General features: G+C 48.4%; 2 protein-coding genes across 9 annotated transcripts; one reads left to right on the top strand and one right to left on the bottom strand.

The window, feature by feature from the left end:
- Positions 1–12,000: 12,000 nt before the first annotated feature.
- On the bottom strand, positions 12,001–21,800 carry UNC5CL (unc-5 family C-terminal like). 2 transcript variants are annotated; one of them, XM_053603384.1, is made up of 9 exons: positions 21,761–21,800; positions 19,092–19,536; positions 18,347–18,647; positions 17,438–17,700; positions 16,684–16,785; positions 16,363–16,430; positions 15,395–15,495; positions 15,127–15,240; positions 12,001–13,590 (listed from the first exon to the last, which is right to left on the bottom strand). In XM_053603384.1, exons 2-9 carry the CDS (start codon positions 19,474–19,476, stop codon positions 13,368–13,370), a joined length of 1,557 nt encoding a protein of 518 aa, XP_053459359.1. In that variant the 5' UTR covers positions 19,477–19,536; positions 21,761–21,800; the 3' UTR covers positions 12,001–13,367. The 2 variants fall into 2 exon arrangements, with proteins under 2 accessions (XP_053459359.1, XP_053459358.1); XM_053603383.1 differs by lacking the exon at positions 21,761–21,800 and having other exon boundaries at positions 19,092–19,614.
- Positions 21,801–23,335: 1,535 nt separating this feature from the next.
- TSPO2 (translocator protein 2) lies at positions 23,336–27,744 on the top strand. Of its 7 annotated transcripts, none has more exons than XM_053603388.1 (5): positions 23,336–23,464; positions 23,594–23,676; positions 23,891–26,650; positions 27,018–27,159; positions 27,373–27,744. In XM_053603388.1, the coding sequence occupies exons 3-5, from the start codon at positions 26,478–26,480 to the stop codon at positions 27,571–27,573; spliced, it is 516 nt and encodes a 171-aa protein (XP_053459363.1). In that variant the 5' UTR covers positions 23,336–23,464; positions 23,594–23,676; positions 23,891–26,477; the 3' UTR covers positions 27,574–27,744. The 7 variants fall into 7 exon arrangements, with proteins under 7 accessions (XP_053459363.1, XP_053459361.1, XP_053459367.1 ...); XM_053603386.1 differs by having other exon boundaries at positions 23,810–26,650; XM_053603392.1 differs by having other exon boundaries at positions 23,594–24,032; positions 26,474–26,650.
- The last annotated feature ends 255 nt before the right edge of the window (positions 27,745–27,999 follow it).

The raw sequence follows: 27,999 nt of genomic DNA, 5'->3' as shown, positions 1-27,999 counted from the left end.
TGTTAAATACATGCCCCCCACACCCCTAAAATGGGCTTCTAGAATTTTTTTTACAGCTGCACTCACATACATGCAAAATGATGTAAATGCAAAGTTATTCACTGCAGGGTTATTTGTTACAGCAGAGGTCATTTAAAAAACCCAAGTGTTCATGCATTTGCTCAATAACTTATAGTTATCCATATAATGAAATATTATGCAACAATGGAAAAATACGAAAAATTTTCAATAAAGTGACTGTGGAAAGATCTCCAAAATATGTAGTTAAGGAGAAAAAAAGCATACAGAAAAATGTGGGAAGAGTGAGAAAAAGTAATTACTCTCGTATACAATTAATATGTGTAGAGTAATTCTGGAAGAAAATTCAAGAAAGGATAATATTGTCTCTGGTTTCTGGTTTCATTTTACATTTCAAAATTTTAAAAATGCGTAGATTTTTGTTTAAGAGCTCTGGATTTAAAGTCAGACAGAACTGGGTTCAAAACCCAAATTTGATAATGGACAGGTCACTTTAATCTCATTGAGCCTTGGTTCCCCCGTATGTAAAACAAGGAGGGGAATAATACCTAATCACAGGAAGGTTGTAAGCATTCACTGAGATGGCATTTTAAAAAATATCCCAAGAGGAAGTGGCTATAGAAAACACGACTTTCCTTAAATGTCTAAATTTATCACCTCTTATGTGCCTTGGAGAACACTGTAAGGTAGGGTTAGGGCCTGGCAGTAGGCAGAATACAGAGGAAAGTAAAAACGGAGTGGAGGGCAGCAGGTCCCTTAGTGCGCGTATGCTGAGGAGTTCCCGTTGCCAGCGTGTGCTAAGGGATCCAGCCAGCTTGCTGTTTCTAAAGCCATGGTCTGCAAGGGCAGCGCCCATCACCAGGTCATCAAAGCCTCACTAAGGACCCTGTGATGTGAATGAACAAGACAGAGACTGGCAGCACCATTTGATAGAAAAGGGGACTATGCGAGGGAGCTGCGTGATGGGCTGAATGGCCTGGATGGAGTAGACATGAACGGGAGGCTGCATGTTGGTGCGAAGAGAGCGTGGGTTCTGGCTGGCCATTGAATCACGCTGGGCCTCAGCTTCTGTACGACAGCATGGAGATCCTGAGTCCTGCTCTACAAGATGTTGTGGAAATTAGAGCTTCAAGCTCTGTGACGAGGACATGGTAGGGATCATCAATGGAAGCTATGATTATCTGTATAGAATTAATTTAGTGAAGTAGTGTGCATGGGTGCCCAAAAAGTGCCTTAACAACTCAAGTAAAGAATCTCTGCCTTCAAAGACCTCACAGTCTAACGAGAGAGAGACAGAGAAATAGATGCCAGTATAGATATAATAACCTCCTTCCAACAACGTTGCCCTTAAATAAAAATCTGGTTTGTACAAATGTATTTCTGCAAATTGTGGCCTCATTATATCTGTAGTACAAGGTGATCCTAGTGGCCATGATCTAAAAATCAGGAGGCAGGTGTTGAGAGGGGAAATAATAGTAAGGCAAGATGCCAAAGCAGGGGATAGGATAGATCCTTGGAACCACAAAGGAAGGGGGAGCGGAGGCAAGCAGGACCTCGGAGGAGCTTCCCCCCTGAGGACCTTGAGGACACAGCACTATGCGATGTCCGAGTAGGACAGGCTGATGTGGGATAAGATAGGCCTCATCGTGGGGTTTCTCAGACAAGTGTCTTAGGGAGGGCCCTGGGTTCTATACGCCCAGGTGTGCTGAGCACATCCTATGCAGGTTCTCCTACTTTTTTTTCCTTCCTTATGAAACTTAATTATTCCAAAGACTGAGTCAACAACCCTGAGTTGTGAAGTCAAAAGACCCTGCCACCACGATACTGATAACAGCAGCACATCCTGCACTTACGCTGTGGGGAATAAGCTCCTCTACCCTTCGTGACAACCCAGAGAGCGGGCAACTATTTTCATCACCACCCTTCTCCAGATGGGGAAACAGACTCAGAAAGATTAAGTCATTTGTGTCTGAGGTCATGCAGTCACCCAGGGGACAAGCCAGGTAGGTCTCTCTGATGACAACAATTGTGCTCTTCCTCCCTTCGCTGGAGGTTTTTCACATGCCTTTTGCTGCTATGAAGTAAAAATAGATGTCGATGTGGTGGCAGTGATGATATACAAATCTAGCCATGGAAAAAAATGTCATTGAATAATGCACAAAGACATACCAAAAAGTGAATATTTGCAAAAACTGGGGGACTCTGAGGAAGGCCTTGGTCTAGTGAATGCATTGTGCCAGTGTTGGTTTCCTGGTTGGGATAGTGCTCTATGGCTGGTCACTGGGGGAAGTTGGGCGATGAGGCCACTCTGTGCTCTTTTTGCAAGCTCCTACAAGTCTATAAGTTGTGCGTAGTAGAAATCTGGGAAAGTACATGTAGAAACCTCCTATTCAAAATACATGCAGGGCAGAGTGCGAGTGAGGAGACTTTCGACAGTTCCTAGCAAGTAAGGAACAGGACTGTAGCCCTCATTCCACATGAATGAACTGTAAAATGTCATAGGGGCCGCCTTGCTTAGTAGACTCCTTTACAGACTTTCTTGGGGTAACCTAAGTTTTTCAGACTCACCTGCCAACGCAGGGGCCCAGATTTGCGTGTTTCACCAGTTACTGTCCCTCTCTGGTATAACAAAGCTTCCACCCACCCCAAATCTCACCCAACCAGTCATTTCTGGGGACCTCCAGAGGTATCTTGCACATGCTATCATCTGCTGCTCACTCTCATCCTGTCTGTGGGGGCCTCTGTCCTCGGGCACTCCAGGATGTTGCCTCACCAGGGCCCCAGTGCCAAGCACAAAAGTGACTGGGGTTTAGATCCAATTACTGCCTCTTATATTGGCAAACCCCATCCCAACTCCACTGGACTCACCTGAAGCCCCTTTACATTCCACGCAGAAAGAAGGTGGAGGCCACTCCAGGCCATGCTGGTTGCCTGGGTATCAAAGCAGGGCAGCACATGTCCAACAGAGCCCTTGTGGAAACCACTCCCAAATTCTCCACTCAGAGGTTTAGCGATGAGTGCAATGTTGTAAAATACAAAAGCAGTCATAGCAAGAGCTAACATTTACTGAGCATATACTGTGTGCCAGGCCAAGTGTTCTGTGTGGATAAACTTGTCTCATTTTGACAGATAGGTAGGTTGCTGTAACAAAGAGACCCAATAATAAGACAGGGGCTTAAAGAAGTTAGAAATGTATTTCTCTCTCACGTAACCTAAGGGAGTTGTCCAGGTCAGCAGGCGGTTCAGCTTAAGGCAGAGTCTGCAGCCTAGGTTATTTCCATCTTGTTTCTCTGCTGTCCTCTAAGACATGGTCTTCATCCACACCGTGGAAGCTGGGCCATTGCTACACTGTTTGCAGCCAGTGGCAAGAGAGAGGCAGAATGCAGGAGCATGCTGATTGCCCTACTGTGCTGAGTCTGGAAGTCTCATATATCACTGTACTCAGATTCTTACTGATAAGAACTTCATTACATGGGCTAACCTAACTGCAGGGAGATTGGGAAGACTGGGAAATGTGTGCCCAGTACAATTATTTTATAATGAATGATGGGAGGTGTGTTCTGGTAGACAACTCCAACATGCTCCTTCACAGCTATGCCCAAAGGTATGGGTAAATGCTCACCCTAGGTAATGGCTATCTCATCTGACAAGTTAATTTCAGCCAATGAGGCATAGGTGGACCCCTTTTGAATAAAATACGTGTTTTGCATATTTTAATAGGGATCTAATGTAGATGTGAGACTTAACCCAGAAGATTGGCTCTAGCCGGGGCAGGGGTGTGAGCAGGCCTTCTTGAGTGAGTGGCATCAGAGCCAGGGTTTTAGAACAGGGAGGCTTAAGTAAGTCCAGGTCCTTCACTTGGGAAAATCACTGAAACTCTCAGCTTTCAGCAATCTGTAGGAGGAAATTCAGGGAAACAACGTATGTAGCACAGTCTAGTAGGCTGCAAAGGGCTGTCACATGTTTAGGGTTATTTTTGGTCTAGAGGGGCCTGCACATCCTTCCTCCAAACTGCCCTTTAGGAGGGTAACAGGTGGCCCTGTCCAAGATCTGGGATTAGAATGAACAGGTTTCTAAAAGTGAGCCACAAGAAGCTTGCCAGAAGTATTTGTATGTGTACACATGTGTGTGTGTGTACACACGTGTGTGTGTGTACACACGTGTGTGTCTGTGCTTGCACATATGCTGCTTCAGCCAGCTGGCAGCCAATCGTTTATCCACGTGGACAACTTGATTTTTGATTGAATTAACAAGTTAATGAGTTTGACTCATTAAACTCAATTTCTGCCAGGCACAGTGACTCACACATGGAATCCTAGCACTTTGGGAAGCCAAGGTGGGGAAGATTGCTTGAGGCCAGGAGTTCAAGACCAGCCTAGGCAACATGGCGTAACCCTACCTCTACAAAATAAAATAAGTTTCCCAAAGGTCTAATGTAAATTGGGTGCTATACAGGAATACTACCAATTTTTACAATCCTATATTCAAATATTAGAATAATATAAAAATAACTAGGGAGCTAGGCAGAGGAAAAGCAAACACCAGAGAAAGAGGAGCCACGGAGAAGTGGGTTGGAGGAACAGGAGGAGGGTTGGTTGTCCTCCTGATCTCCAAGTACCAGCGAGTATATGTACCAACAAGTACAAACTAACCCATCGTGCAAATTTGAAAAATACATAATCTGTCCTAGGCTGAGCTGATATTCATTACAACAGTTTATGTTTGGTGACTGCTTCTTAAGTGCTAGGCACTATGCTAAATGTTTATATACACCATCGCATTGGACCCTGACCACCTGGAGGACTGGCACTATTATCGTGGCACTGCTGTTAGCCTGTTTTATGGATGCAGAAATGAAGGCAGACTCACTCAAAGTCACACAACTAGTAAACTGCAGACTCAGGTTTAAAACCCAGGTCTGTCTGACTCCCGACCCTAACCACCACGCCTGACTAACACTTCTTGGCCACAAGCTTCAGTCTCCTCATTTGTGACGTGCAGCCACTATATCCACTTCTGCCTGCCCTATAGGATTGTTGGGAGGGTACCGGTAATGTAATAATGTAATTGTCATGCTCTGAGGACTCTCAAGAAGTCCTATGCAGAGCCCCACATGAAGAAAAACTGAGACCCCTGGCGGATGTCACTGGGTCACTGTGGAGGTGGAACCCTCTGCCCCTGTTAAGCCTTCAGATGACTGCTGCTTCGTAAGAGCCCCTGAACCAAAAACTGCTGCTGAATCCCTAAGCCACAGAAACAATGAGAGATTATAAATGAGTATTGTATTAAGCCACTAAGTTTGGGGAGTAATTTGTTACACAGCAATAGATAACTAATATAGTGCCTGTGACATTTCATAAGGATACAGGATACAGTTCTTGGTTTCAAGTAAGAAAAACTAAATCTGGTAATAAGCCAAAAGGTAATTTTGGGGGAAGATATCAGAACTCACCAAATCTATGAGAAGACTAGAGTCCAAGACTTAGGATCCCCAGGCAAGAGGGTTCTGGCCCTGGTTCAGGAAAAGGAATAGCCAGATAGGCACACTGCCAGGGTTCTGAAGAGCCACTAACCATTTCACATACCCTGTCTTAGTCAGGTGAGGCTGCCGTAACAGAATATCATAAACAACACACCCTTTATTTCCCATAGTTCTGATGGACATAGGATGTCCAAGATCAAGGTGCTGGCAGATAAGGGGTCTGGTGAGGGCCCAGTTCCTCATTTGTAGATGCCCATCTTCTCATTGTATCCTTACACAGTGAAGGGCAGAGGGAAGGGAAGCAAGCTGTTTTGTGTCTGTTCTTACAAGGGCACTAATTTCACTTAGGAGGGCTCCACCTTCATGCTCTAATTAAGAGGCCCCATCTCTTTATACCGCCCCATTGGGAGTAAGGATTTCAACATGTGAATTGAGAAGAGATGAACATAAACATTTAGCCCTTAGCACATCCTCAATCTACTCCATCAGGATTCGGTGTTTAGAGTGATAGTCACACGGACCATGACCCAGCCCCTGGTTTCCCAAGGGCAGAAAAGAAAATATCTGCCTCTAGGCATTATTTCCCTTGAGACTACTCCCAGTGGGGAAAGATGATTCCTGAGAAGCTGGGACACTCTTAGAGAAGGGGATTGGATACTATGAAGCCAAAATCAATAAAAGTCCAGCCCAGGGTGTCATGGCATGGTATTACAAAGGAAGGCCTGGATTGTTATTGACCTAGACCATGTGTAGATCATGGGCCAAATCTTTCAAAGAGGATGGTATTGTGTCCATCATCTAGGTAAGGAGACAGAACCTCAGACCCATTAGGTAACTTGCTAGGATCCCCATGGAAAGTGTTGGAGCTGGTTTTTAAGTTCAACTCTGTGGGTTCTGGAGTTCTTACTCATCCCATATTCCCAGGCTTCCAAGATTGGGCCACAAAGGAATGGAATGATATTTTGCTTTGATAGAATGAAATAAATTAAATGAGTTTATGAAGGGAAAGATACACAAGCTGAATTAAAGGAGATACCGGATCTGCTCCCAAGGAAGAATGTATCTGAGTCATATCTGATGAGGTTAGCCTAGAAAGGAGCGGGTAGTCACAGGCAGGAAGGACCGCATGGGCACACAAAGAAAGATGGTCTCCAGAATGTGAAGCTTCCCCAGGGATCAGACCCTGTGCACTGCGAGTGCAAATACTTCTGCCTCCCAGCCACAGGTGGTCTCTTCAGCTTGGAGGAGACCCTCTGGGGGGCTATGGCCAACAAGCACAAAGCAGACATGAAGGCTTTGCTGCTAGATTTCCAAGATGAACTATGCCACTGGGTCCCCTTCCCTGTCACATGCTGTCTTTGTATTTACCTTAGATTCCCAGGGACAGGATGGCCAGCTCCCTGGTAGATCAGGGGTTGGGCCCTTCTCTAACCCATATCTGCTCCCTGTTCCACTAAGGAACTTGTCTATAATTTCATCTTCACTCTATGCAGCATTTTTCAAATGTTATTCTTTGCTCTCTGATTGTTTCTTTTCTAGTTTGTTTAGAAATCTAATCTATTCCCACCTGAAGTTTGATAACTAATACTAAGCATATTCCTGTCCTTGGGCTAACGTCTTTATGACATTATGACACTAACCAGCTAGGACTGCTGTTTGTTTTTTGTTGGCCAGGAGCCATAACATCTCTATCTACAAGAAACTATCATAGGCTGGATTATAGCCAGCATAAGAAAGATTATCTAAAGATAAGAAAATAAATGAAGGCTCACCATGTTTCCAAGCACATAGTAAGTAGTCAAATATGTGCTGAGTAGATGAATAAACATACCTGTGTAAGGCTTTAAAAAGGATGAATAAGGATGACAGATCTCATAAAAAAGCATTCCCAGGGTTTTGTGTTTCACAGACTAATTTTTATTCTTTCTTTTTTTTTTAATTTGGGAAGGGGAAAATCAACATAGGATTACTATCTTTTTATTTTGCCAAGTAGGGACATTTTAATAAAATTATTGTCTCTTTTTTACTATCCTGTCATAAGATAATAGACCCTTTAACATCACCAAAGTAGGAAGTATATGATCAGAGAATAAAGGACAGATTTTTCATAGAAAGAATCATTGGCACATTGGATAAGAAACTTTGATTGACACGATATAGTCTCTCTCTGGCTAGTTTAAACACAAACAATATTATGGAGCCTAGCTAGTTCACGCACCACAGGAAGGGCTGAAGGAATATACTCTAAGTGAACTGTAGGTATTGACTCCCCAAACCACACACCATAGAACTTCCCACTTGAGGAGGCTGCTGCCGCAGCTGCTGACCCCTGGCACACTCCAGCTCCTCAAAATAAGCACCTGTTATTCCCCACATTATTCAGCTCCAAATCAAAGTCCTTCATGAGTTCAGGTGGTTGACAGAACCTACACATATCCAGCTCCCCATCTGCCAAGGAGTCTGGGAAATACAGTTTTCATTTTCAGCCTCTGTGATACAGAAAGGCACAAAGCTAGATAAGGCATTGAGCAAACTAGTTCACCCCTGCTAGTGAGCATTCACTGTACATGTATTATCTCAGTTCATTCCAACTGCTATAGTTAACAAACAGGAAGTGCAAGATCAACGCACCGGCAGAAACAGAGCCTGACGGGGGCCATTTCCTGGTTCATAGACAGCACTTTCTCACTATGTCCTCACATGGTGGAAGGGGGAAGTGGGTGCTCTATATTAGAGTTCTAATCCCACTTTTGAAGGCTGTGCCCTCACCGCCTGATCACTTCCCCAAAGGTCCCACCTCCTAATACCATCACCTAGGGCATTAGGATTTTAATAAATGTATTTAGGGAAGGTGCACTTAGAAATGTGTCTGGGTCTGAGTGAGGATTACAGAATGACAGTTGGGTACGCTGTCATGAGAGGAATCTTGAGGAATGTGTTCAGTCGTGTTTATTGAAAAAACTCTGAAGGCACCTGCTGAGGACATGACTCTTCTTGTGAAGAGCATTTGCTACCTGGCAGCCACAGCATTGACCACACCCTGACTGTAGTGGACATCTGTGGCTTCTCATCAATTTTTTGTAGTTTTAGGGGACATTAGGAGATATGTGCATGTAAGGAGTCCCACCTCCATGATACTGAAGTCAGAGCTTAAGTTAGAGTTCAGAGGTTGGTTTCCAGAGTCTTGGCCACTAGGATTCAGGTACGTGATGTGGGCTCTGACAACCTGATACCCTGATACTCCCACTTGACGTTTGATTCAGAAGTGAGTAGCATGAAGAAGCAGGCAGTGCATGGAGCTTCCATTTTTGCTGGCATGAATGGCAGCAGAGGCCTCATGCTTCAGAGGTGTTGATGAGATCTGGTTCCTGACTCAGGAGTGACTGCAGCAAAGTCAGGTTTCTGATGTCTAGTGCTCAGTAGCAGCAACAACAGTGATACCAGTTCTCCCACTTTGAGCTGGTCCTATAGCATAGTTTAGGGCATTGTTCCTGGCAACTTTACCTCATATCTATTTCCAGCCCTGGACATGATTATTTGTCCTTCAGTTTCCTTTAATAAATCCCATCTGCCTCAACCATCAGATTGTCAGCAACCAAGCCCTTGATGTGCTTGGTAAGCCAGGAAGAACTGACTCTGAATTTATTGCTTCTATATAAGGCTACACTGGGAGCAATTTCTGCAACAGAGAGTGCTGGTCTAGACCTCATCCCTCATTTCCTTCTTGAATCAGGTGCAAAAAAGAAGGAATGTGCTCTTCCCTCTCACTCCCACATCCCAGGAGTGCCTACAGAACAAGAATGCTCTTTCTCATTGAATTCTTATTACCAACAATTTGTGCAGGGCTTAGCACAGAGAAGGTATTCAGCAAATGTCTGATAAATGAAAATGAATGAATGAATGAATGCTCAAGTACACTGTAAAGTTATACCTAGCTAGACCCCCAATCCAGATCTGTGCTGTTCATTAGCAGAACCCACTAGCCACACATATCTACTAAGCACTTGAGATGAACACTGACCCTAATGTCCAGATCTGTGCTATCTGATGGCACAATGAAAGCCAAATGCACAATTTTACATTTTCTTTTTTTTTGTAGAGGCAGAGTCTCACTTTATGGCCCTCGGTAGAGTGCCGTGGCATCACACAGCTCACAGCAACCTCCAACTCCTGGGCTGAAGCGATTCTCTTGCCTCAGCCTCCCAAGTAGCTGGGACTACAGGTGCCCGCCACAACGCCCGGCTATTTTTTGGTTGCAGTTCGGCCGGGGCCGGGTTTGAACCCGCCACCCTCGGTATATGGGGCCGGCGCCTTACCGACTGAGCCACAGGCGCCGCCCCAATTTTACATTTTCTATAATGACATCAAATAATGAGAGAAAGTATTCAGCAAATGTCTGATGAATGAAAATGAATGGATGAATGGTCAAATACACTGTAAAGCTATACTCAATTGTGGCTAGTGCAATTGAGTAACTGAACTTTCACTTTATTTCAGTGAACTTAAATTTTAAAACTGATAACGAATTCCATGTTTGGAAAACTTTTAGCTTAACTTGTATATGTAAATGGTAGTTTTCAGCTACAAATTTAAATACAGAACCTCTGTAAATTAACCACCCCAGGGACTGTAACAAAGTGGTCAACATACAGAGGTGGTCAACATAGGAACTAGGACTATTGTACATTGAGTACATGTGGTACATGTCCAGTCTATGAAAATTAAGTCAACTTAAAGAGGTGTTCACATTCTTCTTAGTAAAGCATCACAGGAATGGAGAAGCAAGAATCCGAGGTATTCGATTCTGATATGAGGACAACTGATGCTAGCACATGGCAGGGGGTGGGGGAATGGGCGGTAAGGGAAGGGGGTTCAGGGTCATGGTGTGTGACACACTTCTTGGGGATGGGACACAATTATAAGAGGGACTTTACCTAACAAATGCAAGTAGTGTAACCTGGTTCTTTGTAACAAGGAAAAAAAAGGAGGTGTTCAATGCAGAGAAGTGGTCGACAATGGAGGTTCCACTGTATTTCCAATAAAAAGTTATAACACAAATGGACATATGCTGTAAAGTGTAACAGAGTCCAAATACTTAATATGAGAAAAATGTAACATACACCATCTGTTTTATATTGATATGGAAACGATATTTTAGCTATATTAAGTTAAATGAAATACATTAAAATTGACTTCATCTGTTTCTGTTTCTTTTTACATTATTTGATATCATTTTAGAAAATGTAAAATTATGTATGTGGCTTTCATTGTGCCATCAGATAGCACAGATCTGGCACGTTGTTCAGCCGTCAGAAGGGGTACCCAGAACAAGTGTCACTTCTGAGTACTGGAAGCTCTAACCCTACAGACCTAGGCCCAACCTTATCCTCTCATTTCCCCCACCCTACGCCCAAAAGAAGAAAGCTTGGACTTGGGCCTCCACAACACACATGGGAACAATAATCACAAATTTGGTGTTTTTAGGCAGGTAACTGATCAAAGAAAGGGCTGAGGGTAGGGCCATGGCAATGATAAATTGTTCTATTTAAAGGCAATAGACAAAGAAAAAAATTCCCAAGTGAATGTTCCTTAGGTCACCAGCATGAAGTCTGCACAGGCTTATGGAATCAAAGAAAGGCCCTTGTAAAGCCTTAATGTGGTCACTTTATTCCAAGGCAGAGGAAAATGAACCCAAAAAAACAAGAGCGGTTCTAGTTACCACAAGAGCCAGAGCTAAACGTTGTCTCCTGATTCCCAGTGGGACATGCCATCTCTCAGCATTAAGTAACAGTAAAAACATGCAACTTGGGTTTGATTTGAGATGGCTCCAACTTACTGGAATCATATAACCTATACCTACCCAAGGATTTCCAAGGTTCCCTTTGGCAGTACTGGGAACCCATTCTGAGAAATTGAGGCAGGGGCCAGAAAGCATTTCTTCCCATAAGAATCCCCATGGCTTCTATTACAAAAGATCTGCAACTCTTAAAATTATTTGTTCCAGGGTAAGAAAAAACACAAACATGCCTTTGACTGGCTTGAAGAGTGCAGAAGAGGCCATGAGAGACCATGGAAAAGCCATGCCAGGCATAAGGGGAAGGCAGATGCTCTTTGAGGTCCAATCCTGAGCCAAGGGAGAAAAGGCCAAGGCACCAACCTGAAGTGACTGGCAGCCCCCTGGTGGGATGGAGAAAACCCGTCAGCAGGGTGAGAGAGAACAGGTGGGGCTGAGGAAAGAGAGAAGGGACAGATGGGTCCACCTCCAAAGGTTTGCCTCTAACAGAAAAGGAAATGAACCTCCTGATTCATATGTGACCTAGATAATCTTCATACTAGAAGCACAATCTACAAAATGCTTCCCTCCAACCTGTCACCATACATACAATTTTACCAAATAAAACCATTCACACCCCCATCCAAATTTACCAATCCAAGCAAAATATAGTTAGCAGCAAAGAAAGGGCAATTTTTCTATTTTATGATTCATAGACAGTCACAGAGAAAGCTTTAATATTTTAAAATTAAATACAGAAGCAAATTGTTAATGTTGCCAGAGAGTGTTTGCCCTTGAACAAATTAACAACACCTGTTTGCAAACAAAAGCATTGCCAGAATTGAGTCCACCCCTGTGTTTTCTTTTCAGGACCCAGCCTACTCATCTCTCTTATACACAGTGCCTAACACATAGTAGGTGTTGAATATCTATCTGTTGACTGATGGGTGCTCTTTAGTGCCTATCCTTTATTTCCTGACCCTAAACTGGATCTTGATCCATGGGGAGAATATCCCCAACCATCCATTGATAGGATGACCCAGGCTCAACCTTGGTGTCCTGAGGAATGACTGACAGTTTCCAAAACAGAAACAAACACACAAAGACAGGGCACAGTAATGAGGTAGAGACAAAAGATGCCAAGACAGAGAGTAACAGGATGAGACAGAGATTCAGAGGTAGGGACAGAAGAATGAAGTCAGAGAGACTTACAACTCACATAGTTGGAGATGAAAAGATAAAAGGGTTGGGTGAGAATAGTCATCTCAAAGTTCCTTTTTAGCTTTAATGTTTCATGAGAGATAATGGCAGAAACGGGGAAACAAGGCATGAGCATAAAGAGATAAAGGAAAGTGAGGTAAAGGAAGGAAATGGAGACGGAGGGGGCAGGCCAAGTAAGCCTGCCCATCTCCAGATTGGGACTGGAACCTTCCTCCTGCCCTGGCTGCACCCCACAGCCTCCTTAATGCCTCTGGCCCTACACATCCCTCTCCTCGTACCCCCACCTAGACATCTCTGACCCACTCGGCAAGTCCAATCCTCTTTCCCCAACACCCTCCACCCAGCATTTTATTCTCACTGCTCCAGAGGCACGGACAGTTCACAGGAGCCCCGTCCCCTGCGCACAGGTGGGCGCTGTTGTGTAATAGTTTGCCCTGGGTTCACTGAGCACATCTTGTTGCCCACAAGAGAGCCCCAGACCCCGCCTCACATACTCCGGTATTCCCGGGACGCCAACCCAATGCTGGGTCTCACGGAGCGCTCAGCAATACGTGTGAGCCGCCCAGTCCCTAAGCAGTGCCCACACGGCAGCCTGACAGTCCACTGGTCAGTTTCCAGGAGGCCGCCTTGCTGCGGCCATCTCCTGGGCTCCCGCGCCCCCTGCCGGCCAGGAGGGGACCTGCGGGCGGACAGAGGCGGCAGGCGGAGGCGCGGCCGATGGGGGAGGCGGGCGAGGGCTCTCCGGCCTCATGGGCGGCCCTGGGCACCGTCCACGGACTCAGAGGAGGGCGGCGGGCACGGCCGGAGCAGCTGCTGTGTCCTTTTTAGGCATCGAGGCATCCCCCTTTCGTGCTCCCTCTGCCCAGAGCACGCTCAGAGCTTCTCGTCCAGCTCCAGGCCCTCGTTGTCGTGGGCGCCCCCGCGGACGGACGCTGGGCTGCCGGTCTGCGTCCCGCTCAGGTAGCTCTGGATGGCGGAGGCGCAGTCCAGCCGCTCCATGACCGTCATGAGGTAGTGCAACTCCTGCAGGCTGCCGTTTTGCTCCTCAAACAGCTCTAGGATGGCCGCCGCAGGGCTGCGTTGGCAGGACAGGAACCTGGTCGGGGGGCGAGAAGGAGCAGTGGGCAGGGGTGAGCGTCCCCTATCCCAGCCCGACTGGGCTGCACTGCAAGGAGACACTCTCCCAGCACCTCCACACACTGCGGCGCTCATCATCCTCCAACCATAGCCTGCCTTGGAGGGGACTGAGGCGGCGCCAAGGCCCCCCCCCCTCCCCCCGGACATGGAATCCTAAAATTGTCCTGGCTTAGAGGCTGACTCGCTGGTCCTGTTTCTGTCTAGGCCTCAGTTTCCTCTTATTAAACTGAGGGCTCAGATGAGAGTATCTAAGGTTGCTTCCAGCTCTGATGATCTGTAACTGCCTTCTCCACCTCTCTCACCCCAAATACACCTCTTGCTTCACCCCGTCCTCCTATCTTGCCTCCCTTCCTTCCTCTCTCCCCAACCACATCCTGCCCACCACCCCAAACCATGACCTTTTTATCATGACCTTCCCCTGTTCAGAAAACTTCCAGAATTCCCTCTACCTGCTGACTGAGCCCATGTTCTGACTTTCTGGCTCATTCACCTGGCCTTGCCCTGCCTTTCTGACCATTTCTCCCTCTCTCCCATCCTGAACCTCCTTTCCTCTGGCCTATCCCTTTCCTATGACACCTGCAACCACTTCTGCTGCCCCCCTGCAAACAGAACAGCTGAGCACCTCTTCCCCATCACCCTCTTCTTGAACTGTTTTCTAGTTCCCACCTCCCAGGTAGAAGAGACCATTCTGCACCCCTCAGTTTAAACTTCTGGTCATATCCCACAATTCATTATTATTCTCACTTCAGCTATTTTATGCCTCTTTTCAACGTGTTATGCAACATTGGATACATACAAGAAGCATACAAAAGCACAGGAACATGTGCTTTTATTTTTAGGTTCTCCGAACCCCTGACTAGAGCCTGTACTCCTGGAAGCACCTCTCATTCATTTTGTATCTTAGTGCTTATCACAGATTCCAGGATGTAGTAGGTATTTGACAAATGCTTAAATAAATGAATGATTTTAAAATCCACCCATTGTTCAGGATCCCGCTCTTGCCCCATCTACTGACTGAAGTCTTCCCTGATTGCTGCAGTCTGGGTTCTGGGACTTAATACAGAGTTGTTCTCTTACTGATTTCTTCGTGGGTTCTTTGACAGGGAGCATGGCTGCATTGCCGCTATCATTGCTAACACTTATTGAATTAATGTGTACCAGGTACCCAGCTCCATGCTTTACACACATTATCCTATAATCTGCCATCCTATTCCTCAGGGCACAGCATGGCAAGCACTCAATATGTACCCCATCACTTGCATGTTAATTGATTCACTGTTAAATGTTTATTGAGCACCTACTATCAGCCGAGCAGAATGCTAGTACTAAGATACAGAGATAAATAGAAAGAGCTACCTTTTATGGGGAGAGGAGAAGCCATTCTCTGACTTTCAAGTCACTTCTTTATCTGTGTCTGTATCCCCAAATTGTCCTAAGGGCTCCCCACCCCAGTCCACCCTCCTCTCCCATCCATATATCTCACCCCTCTTCTTACCGGATTTTCATGCCACAGAGCCCCAGGTGAGAGGCCAGTCTGCGCCAGTCATTGCCTGAGATGCTGTTTGGCTCCAACAACATCTGTAGCTGCTCAAAGAGTTCTGGGGGCAGCCTGAAGTGGGGAGAAAAGGATGTTCTTGGATGAAAGGCTCCAAGAGACTCAGTCTGGCTCTCCCTCCCCATCCCTAGGGCTATACTCGCCCTATAGTGCTGGGGCAGGAATCCCAACATCCCACAGACAGCAGCCCAAGCAACACCCACCTCACCTATTGCACGGGGGCGGCTGGGAGACAGGGGGTGGCGCTGCCCAAGATTCCTCCTCTGATGCCTGAAATCTGAGGATTTCCATGTACTTGGTCTCCAAGCCCTGAGTCAACAGAGAACAAAATTACTGGTCACACAATATCCCAGTGAGTCAGATGCTCAGGTCCTACCTCCACTCCTGCTGTTTCTCCTTCAGCTTGTCTCCCAGAGCCCCTTTATCATGCCATACAGGCCCCTCACCCTGCACACTCTACCCTCTGCTTTCCTGACCTCAGAACCCCATGTTCAGCCTTAAGTTTGCCCACTGAGCTCTTTGGAAATGGGGGACTTGAAGACCAAACAGAGTGCATCCTAAGCCACCTGGACGGTCCTGGGTGGGGTCATGGGGACAGCAGGAAGTCATCCAATAATAGAGACACTGAACTCAGGCATATGTGGCCCCTTCCCTCCATTCCAACTTTTCCTGGTTCCTTCTCCCAAGTGACAAGCTGAGGGTATCTGCCTGCCCTCCACAAAGATGCCACTGTGGTTCCCCAGGACTCAGCCTGACTTCTTCATTTCACCCTTTGGTGCAGTGAGAGGAGGGGAAGGATGCCTGAGTCTCATTCTATCTGCTCAGTACTAGTGAGTATACAAAACACCACCTCTCGGGTGTAGACAATCAGGCTAGAAAGAAACCATGTCTCCTTGATGCCCAGTTCCTGTGAGTTGGGAGGAGTTAAACTAGGGTTTGGCTCTTTTAACCTCCTGCTGGGTTCATCCACCACAGACAAGAGGGAGTTAGGGATGGAAGGTAAATTGGAGGCCAGGTGGTCTAAGCCCCTCAAAGAGCTGATATGGCTGTTCTGTGAAAAGTGCATCTTCACATACTAGGTTACATGACTACAGACCATGCTTACAGGGCATGAGACCCCACACCCAGGGACTTCCCTAGGTTCTGCCCTTCCTCTGCCCCTCAGCTCCAACTCACATCCTGGAAGGTGTGCATGGTGACAATGATCTCATTGGTTAGTGCTGAGCAGTCCTCTATCTCACTGGCTACAAAAAGAAGGTGAAAATGTGGCTGGTGAGTGAGGAAAAGGTCTGGGGTAAGGGCATAAGTCAAGGGAGTCTATAGTAAAACTTGAGGAATTAGAAGACTACGGGGCCAGGCACAACTCTCTCTCTGAGAAGATGTGTGTGGCTCCCGGCCTTCCAGAGAAGGCCTGTGCACACTGCCTGAGGGGCTGCAGAGTTCCCGGGCTACTGGCAGGGAGGGGAGAGGAGAGGGCAGGAGGGACTCCTGGGCTACCTGGTTTTCTTCGGAAGCAGAAGGAGCGGAAGGGACACTTTCCGTGCCAGATGTGGAGATGGGGGACCAGCTGGCAACTGCTGTCATCCACATTCTCCCAACCTGGGAAGCAGGCAGAGAGCTGAGAAGCTCAGAGAGTAGGGCCTTGCAGAAATTAGAAGGAGGTTGCAAGGAGGCATGAGGACAGAGCAAAGGAAGGAAGGAGTATCTCGAGTGGATGGGATCCCCAGAGCCTGGTGGGAGACCCCAAGAGTGGCCTTGCTTCGACCCCACACACTCCCTCCCCTCCCACATCACCTTTCCATCCCCCACCCCACCCTCAGAAGCAGCCATGCACATGTGTCCTGGCCACACCGCACGGACTCAGTGAGCCCCACAGCCAGTTCCAACAGCCCTGCCTGTAAAGGAAAGGGGGCCCAAGAGAAAAGACTGGGAACCTCCTCCCAATACCAGCTCCATCCACTGGGCAGTAAAAGCCTCCCCTTGCCACCCTTCTCCTTCCGGGTATGACAGCACTTCTTCCCACCTCCCCCCTGACATCACTCTGTCCTGGGGGGTGAGTGGTAAAGTGAACAAAGTCTGGGGGCTCCTGGAAACAGTAGCCAAAGCCAAGGGCCATCCTTGAACCTCCTGCTGGCCCAGGAGTCATGGAAAAAACTTGGTTGCCCAATTTTCAGCCCAGGGAGAGGCCCTGAGCCCTCTTATCTCATGGGGCTCTGTATGGCCTCGTTCCCCAGGGCACTATCTCCCTCACCCTCTGAGATGTACTTGAGCTTCAGGCACTGGTCGCCTTTGGCCCCAGTGAAGTCAAAGAGTTGGCAGGGCCCGCGCAAGCGGCCACCGTGGGGCTGCTCGTTGGTCAGGGCCCACTGCAGGGCGCAGGGCGTGTTGTTGAGAAAGTAGACACGCAGCTGCAGGTGGGACTGCCCTGGTGCCAGCGGGGAGCAGAACACGGCCAGTTGTAGCCATTTTCGGGCGACACGCCCTGCAGGTGCCTCCAGCACACAGGTGTAGAGGCTGTGGAGGGAGACAGTGGCAGGGGCCCAAGCTCAGGAGGCTGAGACCCCAGCGCACCTAACACCAGGCACCTGCCATGCACAAGGCCAGGAGAGCACTCCAGGGAGGAACGGAGGAGAGAGGATAAAGAGAGTGTACTACAGTGACTGGGGACCGCTGACCAAGTGGGGAGGAGAACCAGCAGGGGAGAAAGGGAAGGTGGGCTTGGAGTCAGTGTATTTGAGTGGCCTCCCACACATGGCCCTGTGCTAGTCTGGGGGTGGCAAGGAGACTGGGAGACAGAGGACCTGAGGTCCTAGAAAGACAGAGGTGAAGGACAGAGATGGAATGGAATCTCAGAGAACTGGAGGGGACAAACTGCCCTAGACAGTTTGGGGATAATCTGAACCAAGGGACAGGGTAGAGAGAGATAATTTTAGAGACACAGATGTGGGGACGGAAGGAGAATGGGTTGAATCAGACACTCCAAGACAAGCAGAAAGACACAGTGGGATGACAGTCTTAGACGGGGGGAGGAGACACGCTGCCACAGATATCATGACAGGGAGCACAAGGGGCACGAGACTTGCAGACCATCTTGGACAGATAAGGAGTTCTATACAGAGAGAGAAGGATGAGGCAGACAAGCCAATGGGCACATGCCTACCTGAAGTGGGAGAGGTGGATGCGACATTCGTCCCGAGAAGTGTGGGCCCCCGGCCGCCCCAGGGGCTTCCAGGCCTTGGCATCGAGAAGGGTAGTGTTGCTGCTGTAGGTGCGGGCGTGGCTGGGCTGCTGGGCACAGTGTTTGAATGTGAGGGTGCAAGGCTTCAGGAAGGAGGCCCCATGGGGGCCACAGGCCACCACAGGGCTGACCAGCCCCTGGGCTCGGGACAGCAATGGGGCATCTGACAGGTCCCACACCAGGATCAAAGACACCCGCTCCTGGCGGCCCACAGCCACAGCACCTGGGAAGAGGGAAAGCTGAGATGGGCCTGGCAGGCAGGCAGAAACACCCAGTCCCTATAGGAGAGCTGGTGGGGCAAGAGCCCAGGAGAAAGGGTGCCCAGCAAGGCACATAGGAGGGCAACATGGAGCTGTGATGAGCTGACTTGTTGCGTAACCCTGAGCAAGTCACTCCCCTTTCTTCCAGGGCTGCTGCTAGCCTATTCAGGGTTTTGTGTGAATTGGCAAGAGAATTGGCATAGCATATTGATTCATTAGCACAAGGCACTTTACTTCCACCTGCCAGGAAGTTCTCCTAAAAGATAAGTAGTATGTCCACCTTTGGAGTCAATAAGAAATATAAAAAAAAATTCAAAATTATAAAGATGTCTATGAGTGATGCATCCTCAGATTTGGTGCCCCAACAGGAGGCATAAACAACTGTATGCTGAGAAGGAAGCTGTTACCTGGTGGGATGAGCAGGGAGATGCCTGTATCCTGGAGCATCAGGCAACCACCCCGGTGATCCACCTCTCGAGCCGAAAACACCAACAGCTTGTGCATCAGCTGGCGGATGACAGTCTGGCCCTGAGTGGGTGTGTGCAGTTCCTGGTAGAAGGCAGCCAACTCTGACAGTGTGGCTGGCAGGCCCTGCCTGGGGGCCTCATTTCCTGGTAGGGGGACAGGCTGGGACTCTGGCTCCTGTTGGACATCTGGCTTCCTGCAGACCCCCAGCCTCCATCTAGGACAGTGCCATCGAAGGCACTGGGCCAGAAAGACGACACTTGCCACTGGGACCCCCACGAACAGTAGAAACTGGGAGAGTTGGAAAGAACTCTCCTGGGGGCACATCTGCCTGGTAACTCGACGCAGCTGGCTCTCCTGCACCCCTGTGCCAGCCAAAGCAAAGGCCTGGGGGAAAGAAGGGGTCAGAGCCAGGTTAAGCCTTTGGTTTCCATGTAGCTGCAGTGAGGACCAAGTTGTCTTCATTCTGGCGCACCCTGTACACCCCAGTCACATCAATTCCTTTAACAAAACTTCCTATCTATTTCTCTCTCTCTCCCCTTATTTTACTCAAGAACCTTCCAGGACTTTCCATGACCCATGATTTCCTACATAAAGGCAAGCTCCCCTGAGGAACAAAGATCTTGGGTTCCAAGTTCAAGGACATGAGTTCAAATGCCACTTTGGTCACTGTGGCTGGGTAAGTTCTTCACATTACTTAAGATACCTTGATTTCCTCATCTGACAAAATATCCACATTGATCTACATGTGCTCATATAGAGAAATCTGGAAGGGAGAAAAGCAAGCCACAGAGAGAGAAACATCCTTTGATCTCATACTGTGGGAAATGAAATATAGGTAAATATAGATACATATTTATGGGCGCATATATGCACATGTACAGAAAAAGATCTAAAGCAGTGGTGTGCAATCAAAATATAATGCAAGCCACACATGTGATTTTAAACTTCTTAGTGGCCACCCTGAAGAGTAAGAAAAAAAAGAAATTAATAATACACTTTATTTAACCTAATGTATTCAAAATGTTGCTTCACCAGGTAATCAATATAAAATCATTGAGATATTTTACATTCTTTTTTCATACGAAGCCTTTGAAATCCATGTATTTTTGACACGCAAGGCATATCTCACTTGGGACTTACTATATTTCAAGTGTTCAGTAGCCATAGGTACTAGTGAGTCCTATCTTGGACAGCAGGGGTCTAGAAGGGTACACCTCCCCCCCAACTATTCCTATTGGTCACAACTAGAAGACATGACAAATTGAGAGGGTGGAAGGTGTGAATAAGGACTCTGAATTTTCTTAAACTCTTTTTTCTGTACTCTGAATTTTTCACATCAAGCACGTATTTTATATTAACTTTGTAATTCTTTTTAAAGCTACTAGAAGTAAAAAAAAAAAAGAGAGAGAAAGCCTCTCTGATGGTGAGGATGGCATGCGATCACGCGAATCTATAGATGTTAAACACTGTCCAAATGTGCTTGTTTATTAATGCCCCTCCTTCTGCCAGAGAGGCCTGAAGGGAGTTCACAGGCACACACAAAGTACAAGAATAACAAAAGTTAGAAGTAGAAGCAAAAAGAAAGAAAGAAAAACAAAGGTGGGGGCCTACAGTGAGGCTGGAATGAGACAGGGAAAAAGCACACCTGTTCACCTGGTTACCCGTGGAGGCCACAGGCTGAGACTCTCCAGCAGCCTCGCCCGCTCCCACTTCCCGGCGTCTAGCCCCTTTAATTTCCGACACCCCTACACTCTGGCCAGCCAGGGCTCCCCAGCCTAGTTAATTCTAGCCTCCGGCTTTCACTCACACTGCTTTCTGTTTCTCCCGCACTTGTTCTCCCACCCCCTTCACCTACCCACCTGGAACCCTCCTGTTCAATGGCACCTCCCCCTGGCGCACCAGCCTTTGACAGTCTCACTGCTCTGAGGTGTCTCTCCACAGCTGTCCCACCACACCAAGGAACTCCTGATTATAAGCTGTCACGTGTGGTTTTTCCACTGAAATGAACATTTTCCTGAGCACTGGCTGTGTATCAGGCACTGCGGGAAGTTCAATCCTGCCAAATATGACGTCTTATTCTGCTATCAAGGAGCTTCTGAGGGGACGGGATTCATTTGCTCAGTAGCTGAGTTCCATAAGGCACAAAAGTCTCCCTTCAAAGTCCTCGGAGCACCCTCCGTTTGATTCACAAGGGTCCTCACTACTCCCTTCACTCACAACACCCACCTAGAGCTGAGGCTTTGCTGACCTTCTTCTTTCCTTCCGTGGGACCTGTGAAAACTAAGCCCCCTTCCTAGCTACTCCCAGATGGAGACATGAGGACCTATTTCCTTCATGGCCTCACTGAAAACTGGACAGGAAGGGGAGATTTGGCACTGTCCCCTTTGCCTTAAAATCCACCCTGCAGGCAATGCACTAGGCCCCTTGCAGGGCCCACTATTCCTGTAGCAGGGCACACAAGAGCAAGTCAGGTGAGTTGGCAGTGGATGGGGCGGCGCAGCAAGCTTCCTCTTACATCTCCTCCATTCCTTTTGGTTCTTCCACATTAGTAATGACGGTAATTCTAACTGTAATAATAATAATAATAGCTAACATTCACAGAGCTTACCTGTGCCACTGTGTTAAAGCACTCTACGTGGCTTATCTCACTTGATCCTCACAGCAGCCTTATGAGCTAGGTATTATTTTTATCTCTATTTCACGGATAAGGAAGCTGAGTTTTCTCCCCACAGTGAGGACGGATGGGGGGTTATTAGAGAAGTGAAGGTAGGGAGGAGAGATGAGCAGGGATGACGAGGACTTCTAGAAACACCCTCTTTCTCTGCTGCCCACCACTTCTTTCATCCTAGGTCTCTTCCTTCCCTCATCTAGAAGAAATGAAGTTGGAGCAGAAAGATACAAAAATAAAGTAAAAATAAATAGAGGGAATTAAAGGTTCATCCTCAGTTCCACAGTGCTGCCCCCTTCCCTCGCCTTACCAAGGTACCAGCGGCAGGAGCTGGGCCAGCTAAAGTGAAGAAAGGAGGAGCCCTGCTCTGTTTCTATAGCAACCACCTTCCAAAGACCAGAATCCAAATTCCCTCCACCCCAATGGGGAGGTACAGTGGCGCCCCCTTTCTCAGTCTTTCAGCCTGGAGTAGTTATGGCATGCACCACTCCCAAAGCCACACTGAGCCTCTTCCGGGAGCCCATTCCTTTACCTGGCCTGAAGCAGGCTAACTCCTCCCTGAGATCAGCCTCAGGTCTCCTAGGCTGTTCTCTTCCGGGCTTCCCTGGCCCTCAAACTGTCATCTCCCTGGCTGGAAGGGGGAAAAAGTCCCAAATTTTGCTGAGTGGGATCTATAGCACTGCAGCCATTCAAATGTGGATCGGAGCCTCCCAGACAAGCCTGGACTCCTCGTTATACTCTTTTAGGTATCTTGCCCCAGCTCCTAAGTTATCCTGGGTATCAGTTTGCCTAAAACAAGGGCCCTGTAGAATGCTGTCATCACCTGTCCCTAGCCAGTTGCCTCCCTAGCATAAACCTCTAGACTCCTGCTGCGAAGTTACACCCAAACCATTTAAGGAAATGCTCAATCCTTCTCTGCCCCACTGGTTCTCACTTTGCCTCTCCAACACCTGCTAGATCTAGAGTTGTTGCAAGACATAAAAAGTACTGAGATGAATGAGTCCAAGTATAAATAATGGACAGCATTCATTAGCACAGTGTATATTTCCACAGGACATAGAATCTTAACCCTGGTCCTTACACCCATCTGTAGCCGCCCTTTTCCAAATCCCATTTTCTTCCCCTCCTCCAGCAAAGGGTCCCCACACTTTGGCAGGTGGGCTGAGCTGGCCTCGCTCTTCCCCTAAGCCCCAGGTGATGCCCACTCCACCCCTAGCTGCCCAGGGGATGCTCACCTCCTATGTGCTCTCAGGCTGCTAGCTTGTCTAGTTCTTTCTCGAAGAAACAGAGATGTTAGTCAGACCCAGTTGCCAGGCCAGCAGACAAGTGGAAGTGGGTGGGGAATCTGGGCAGGAGCCGCCTGGCGCTTCCTGGCAGAGTCCTGCCTCTCAGCCACCTTAAAGAGGGGTAGGGGAGAGTGTCTCCATCTGTTGGCAAAGTCCACCCATGGCAAGGGAGTAGCTGAGGATCCTAAAAGTCAGTGAACTTGCCAGTCTAGGTCTGGAAAGGAAGAGAGAGAGGGGGAGACAACCTGAGTGCAGGTTCTGTGCCTTGAAACTCCTCCCTGCCATGCTTCCAAAAAAAAAGAAAAAGAGAAAAGAAAAGAAAAAAGAAGAGAACGCTTCCATACAGCGCCCTCTGCTGGTAGGTGGCTGTCCCCAGCCAGTGGCTATTCTTAATTAAAGTGGCAGAAGGTAAGAAGGGAACCTTCACCAGAAATTCTTAAACTATATTGTACACAAGAATGACCTGGAGGATCTTGTTAAAATGCAGGTTGTGATTCTGTCGGTCTGGGTAGGGACTGAGATTCTGCGGCTCTAAGAAGCTCCCGGGTGATGACCATGCAGCTGGTCCAGGTATCTAGTTCCACCTTCCTACACAAAAAAGCCCACTGAGGCACTGCGAGATTAACAACTCACATGTTTCTCGTGCCTTTAGCATGTGCCCGTATCTGATCCCCACCCTGTGTCTTTCCACTCCCACTCTCAGAATTGATAGGGGTACTTCCCTTTGGGGGAGAGCTGAACTTGGGGGCTATATACCCTCTGAGTTCCTAGAAACTCTGCCTAGGAGAGAGAGATGGCACCACAGGAAGCTTCTGGTTCAACCTGATACATAGTAGTGTTCAATAAAGACTTCTTGAATGGAGGAATGAAGCAGCTGAGAGGGAAAAGGATGCATTTTGGATCTATACCACCAGCACGGAACCCAGGTGAGTCACATGTTATCTGTGTGGTCTGGGACAAGGTATTTAGCCCCTCTGGGCCTCATTTCCCTTGTCTGTCAAATGCAGATAAAGAATATCCCCTTATGGGGGATACTAATTGCTATTATTGAGCTAATAAATGTAAAGTGCCCAGCACAGTATAGCAGCTGGATAAATGGCAACTGTTATCAGTATGGTGTGGCCTCCTGGAATTGAGGAACTTTGGTGAACTCCCCCAGTCTCCCACTTATCATCTCTAGTAGAAAATAAGTAACTTACTCTTTCATCTCAGTTAATGATTCTCTCAACTCTTGTCCCCAACTGCAGCCCCCTCCCCTCTGCTTCTTTCCCTGGTGGAGGTGAGAGGGTGGGATAAACCTCTCAGAGGAGCCCAGCCCAGCCCAAGTGCTGAAATGTAGCAAAGGAACCAGCAGAGAGCAGACCACTTGGAAAAAAGATCTCATGCCTAAAGGACCAACAAAGAAGGGGTGCTCAGAACTTCAATAGGGAATGAAGGGAGTATTTGTCTTTGTTAGACAAAGCTCTGAGTCACACAGGAGGCTGGACTTTGCCAACAGTTGGGGACACTCTCCCCTACCCATCTCTAGGGCAGCTGGGCGGCAGGACTCTGCTGGGAAGCACCAGGCTACTCCTGCCTGATTCCCCACCCACCCCCACTTGTCAGCATTCCCCTCTGAGTCACAAAGTCCTAGAGGTTTGTGAACGATCTATCAAGCTAGAGTTCCAAGCCAGGAAGGGGCATGCCAAACAGGAAGCTATAACCAGGGGCTGTGTTCATAGATCATGAACTTACTTGAAAGCTGGTGCTGGCCTCACTTGGGGGAAAATCCCAGCTACAGGAAGGCTCTGGAGAAATCTGAGGGCCCCTACTCATGGACACAGAGCTAGTTCACGGTATGCTGGGATCACAGGCATCATTAGCATTGTAGCCTGGGCCTGAGCTGTCACTGGAGGCCCTAGTCTCATAGTGTCAGACCCTCAGCATAACCCCTCAAACATTCCATCAAGGGGCACCCTTCAGAGGCCGGGCACCAAGGGCCTGGCAGACCAGAGAGACCCCTGCTGAGAGGAACCTTTTGGGGACACACAAGCCAGCGTCAATACCTTTGTCACTATCTGAGAAAGGCAGCCCAGCTCCACCCTTCTCCCACCACACCTCTCCTGTCACACACACGTGTGTCCACACATCACGTACCATCGGACACTGGCCTGGGAGGTGTGCTGCCCAAGGTAAGGGGAGAACAGGATGGGGGACAGGAGGCCTTGGGAATGGCTGACAACAGGAGAAGAGAGGATGGATTGCAGAGGGGTGGAGAAGGAGGCCCTCCACAGGACAGAAACAGAAAAACAGGTAGGTAGCCAGAAGGTGAGCAAATGAACAGCGAGGAGCAGGGAAAGACACTGGAAATATACACAGCAGGTATGCTCATCAGCCCTGTCCCAGGACCCTCCAGGACAAGCGTTCCTGATCCTTGACAGAAAAAGATGGATTAGGCAATTAGTCCAGAACACTAAAAATAATCAGATTTATCCCCACTTCAAATCCCACCCATCGTGGGGTGGGGAGGCTGAACTATCATGAGCAAATGAGAAGAATATTGGGCAGGGGCCTTGGGTGCAGGAGTCTATATATTGTCTCATGCAAATGACATGCAAAGCAGCATGCAAATGAGCACAACCACTTCTAAGCCTAAAACCAGGTAGTCGTTTACTTGAGAAATTGGGCCACAAGAAATCAGCCGTGTTTCCAACCTGACCCGCTAGAAATGGAGAGATGTAGGGGTAGCCACATCCCCTAAGGCAGCAGAGGCAGAAGCAAAGCAAGGCTTCAGAGGCCTCCAGTGTTGGTAGGCTGAGTTTGAAGTTGGGCAGGAGATCAGCTTGGGAGGGTCCTTTGAATGCTCCAGTCTGGTATTATAAGATAAGTGTTGGGGGAGATGGGCTGGCCCATTTGTGACTAGAAAAGAGCTCCAGGAAACTCTGACTCCTGCCTTCAGAACACGGTCCTTCCAAGTTGGTTACTGTCAGCTTAGGTAAGACACCGTCTTCATGGAGGGCCTGCTGTGTACTTGGCCAGGTGTTGCCCAATGTGAGAGGTAAAAAAGGTGGTCACACCTGGGTTTGACCTCCAGGAGTCAGATACATGCAGAGGAAGCAGTTGCCAATGCTGGATATATCCTCCAAGTGCCAAATGAGTGGTGTGGAGAAAATAAGTGCATGGAAGCCAGAAGGTGGGCAAGCCAGTGGGGGTTGGGTGGGGATGGCTCAGAGGAGACTGGATAATGGGCCCGGGGAGGGGGCAGGACCTTAGCCAGGACATAGCATCAGCTTGGGCAGTGGAGACAGACAAGGAGACATGGGGAAAATACTGAGGGAATGGTCATCATTAGCATGTTCTCTGCCTCCCCGGATTTTGCCTCCTCAAGGTGAATGCGGCTTGAAGGGGCCGTCTTTGTGATCCTTCCCCATCTGGGGCCCATCCTGGTCTGGCTGTTCACTCATACGCACGTGTCCAGTTGGTGTGAGGGCCTGAGGATGCTGTCCTGGTGCCCACCCCACAAAGTCTTATTGGTTATATGGACAACTGTCTACTCTGTTATGGGGTGAGCACTCGTTTCTCACATACAGCCCTGGCACTCACCAAGGTGGGAACAAGTCTCCCACGTCCAAGCTGCTGCCATATACTGGCCTTCACTTGTGCCTCTTATGGTGGGCCCCACAGAGACCCTCCATGCCTGCCTGGGATTCCAGCTAGCCCTCTTTCCACCCTCTCCAAATCTCCCCATGCCCTCCCCCACCCCAGTACACCCAACTCCTCCCACCAAATTTCCCTGGCCCTCAAATGGTGCCTAGACCCACTTGCCCACATTTGAGCCCACAAGGGTAATCGGGAGCCCTCATGCCAGAGGGCCTCTTCTGTATGCCACGAACGCCTGCCTGCTGAGTGTTTCTTCCACCATCTCTCCACAGCTATGCCTCCTACCTGGTGTGGAATGACTTGGGAGGGGGCTTTGGGTGGCCTCTGGCCCTGCCTCTCGGCCTCTATGCTGTACAGCTCACCATCAGCTGGACGGTCCTGATTCTCTTTTTCACAGCCCACAACTCTGGTCTGGTAAGGCATGGCGCCATGAAACCACCATGCCCGAGAAGCATAATTCAGTAGATCAATCAGGGACAGGCAGTTAACAGGTGGACAGATTTCCCTGAGTTCCCAATGTCTGCACAGAGCCCTAGGGATTTAGTTCATTGTTGTGCCCAGGTGCTGCAGAAAGGAAAAAAGGCCAGTACCCAGGGCAGCCTACTGAAAACCTGCCCCTCTGCCCAGGCCCTGCTGCATCTGCTGCTGTTGTACGGGCTGGTGGTGAGCACAGCGCTGACCTGGAACCCTATCAACAAGCTGGCCGCCCTGCTACTGCTACCCTACCTGGCCTGGCTCACCGTGACCATTGCCATCACCTACCGCCTGTGGAGGGATAGTCTTTATCCCGAGCACCAGCCTCATCCCACAGAGGAGAAGAGTGCCTGAGGCCCTAGGGCATGGGAGAGGAGAGGGACAGCCAGTGTGGGGAGAAGAGTCTGTAGGGCAGGGCTGTGAGGCTGGGACTCACCCTCCTGGGGGAAGCCATCCTACTGGCTCTCCTTATACCATTTTCCCTTAGAATGCAGAGAAATGGGATTGGGGGACACTTAAATAATAAAATCCTGTAATTTTGAGGGTATGATGTGAAATGTATGTTTGAGTGTATGATGCCTAGAGTGCAGAGTGGTAACCTGTGTGTGAGCGCACACATGAGAATGAACGTGTGAAGGTGCATGTGGGATGCACCGGCTCCACTCCACCCACCTGCCCTACCAACCCAGCTTAAAGACTTAGCAATACAATTTTAATGACCTGTAAGAAAAAAATCTCCCCGAAAAGTAACATAAAGTCAAAACAGGAAACTAAAGTAAA

The sequence above is a fragment of the Nycticebus coucang genome, chromosome 9 (genome assembly GCF_027406575.1).
Source record: "Nycticebus coucang isolate mNycCou1 chromosome 9, mNycCou1.pri, whole genome shotgun sequence".
Taxonomy (NCBI): Eukaryota; Metazoa; Chordata; class Mammalia; order Primates; family Lorisidae; genus Nycticebus; species Nycticebus coucang.
This window is presented reverse-complemented; position numbering and strand designations above follow the sequence as displayed.

Bases quoted from the DNA above. Each gene is read 5' to 3' on its own strand.
- UNC5CL (XM_053603383.1), bottom strand. From the start codon at position 19,614: ATGAAGACAACTTGGTCCTCACTGCAGCTACATGGAAACCAAAGGCTT. The intron at 16,431-16,683 runs GTAGCCCAGGAG...TTCTTTTTGTAG, and splicing joins CTGCTTCCGAAGAAAACCAG to CCAGTGAGATAGAGGACTGC. The intron at 15,241-15,394 runs GTGAGGTGGGTG...TCCCCACTTCAG, and splicing joins CAGCCGCCCCCGTGCAATAG to GCTGCCCCCAGAACTCTTTG.
- TSPO2 (XM_053603388.1), top strand. From the start codon at position 26,478: ATGCGGCTTGAAGGGGCCGTCTTTGTGATCCTTCCCCATCTGGGGCCC. The intron at 26,651-27,017 runs GTGAGCACTCGT...ATCTCTCCACAG, and splicing joins ACTGTCTACTCTGTTATGGG to CTATGCCTCCTACCTGGTGT. The intron at 27,160-27,372 runs GTAAGGCATGGC...CCCTCTGCCCAG, and splicing joins CAGCCCACAACTCTGGTCTG to GCCCTGCTGCATCTGCTGCT.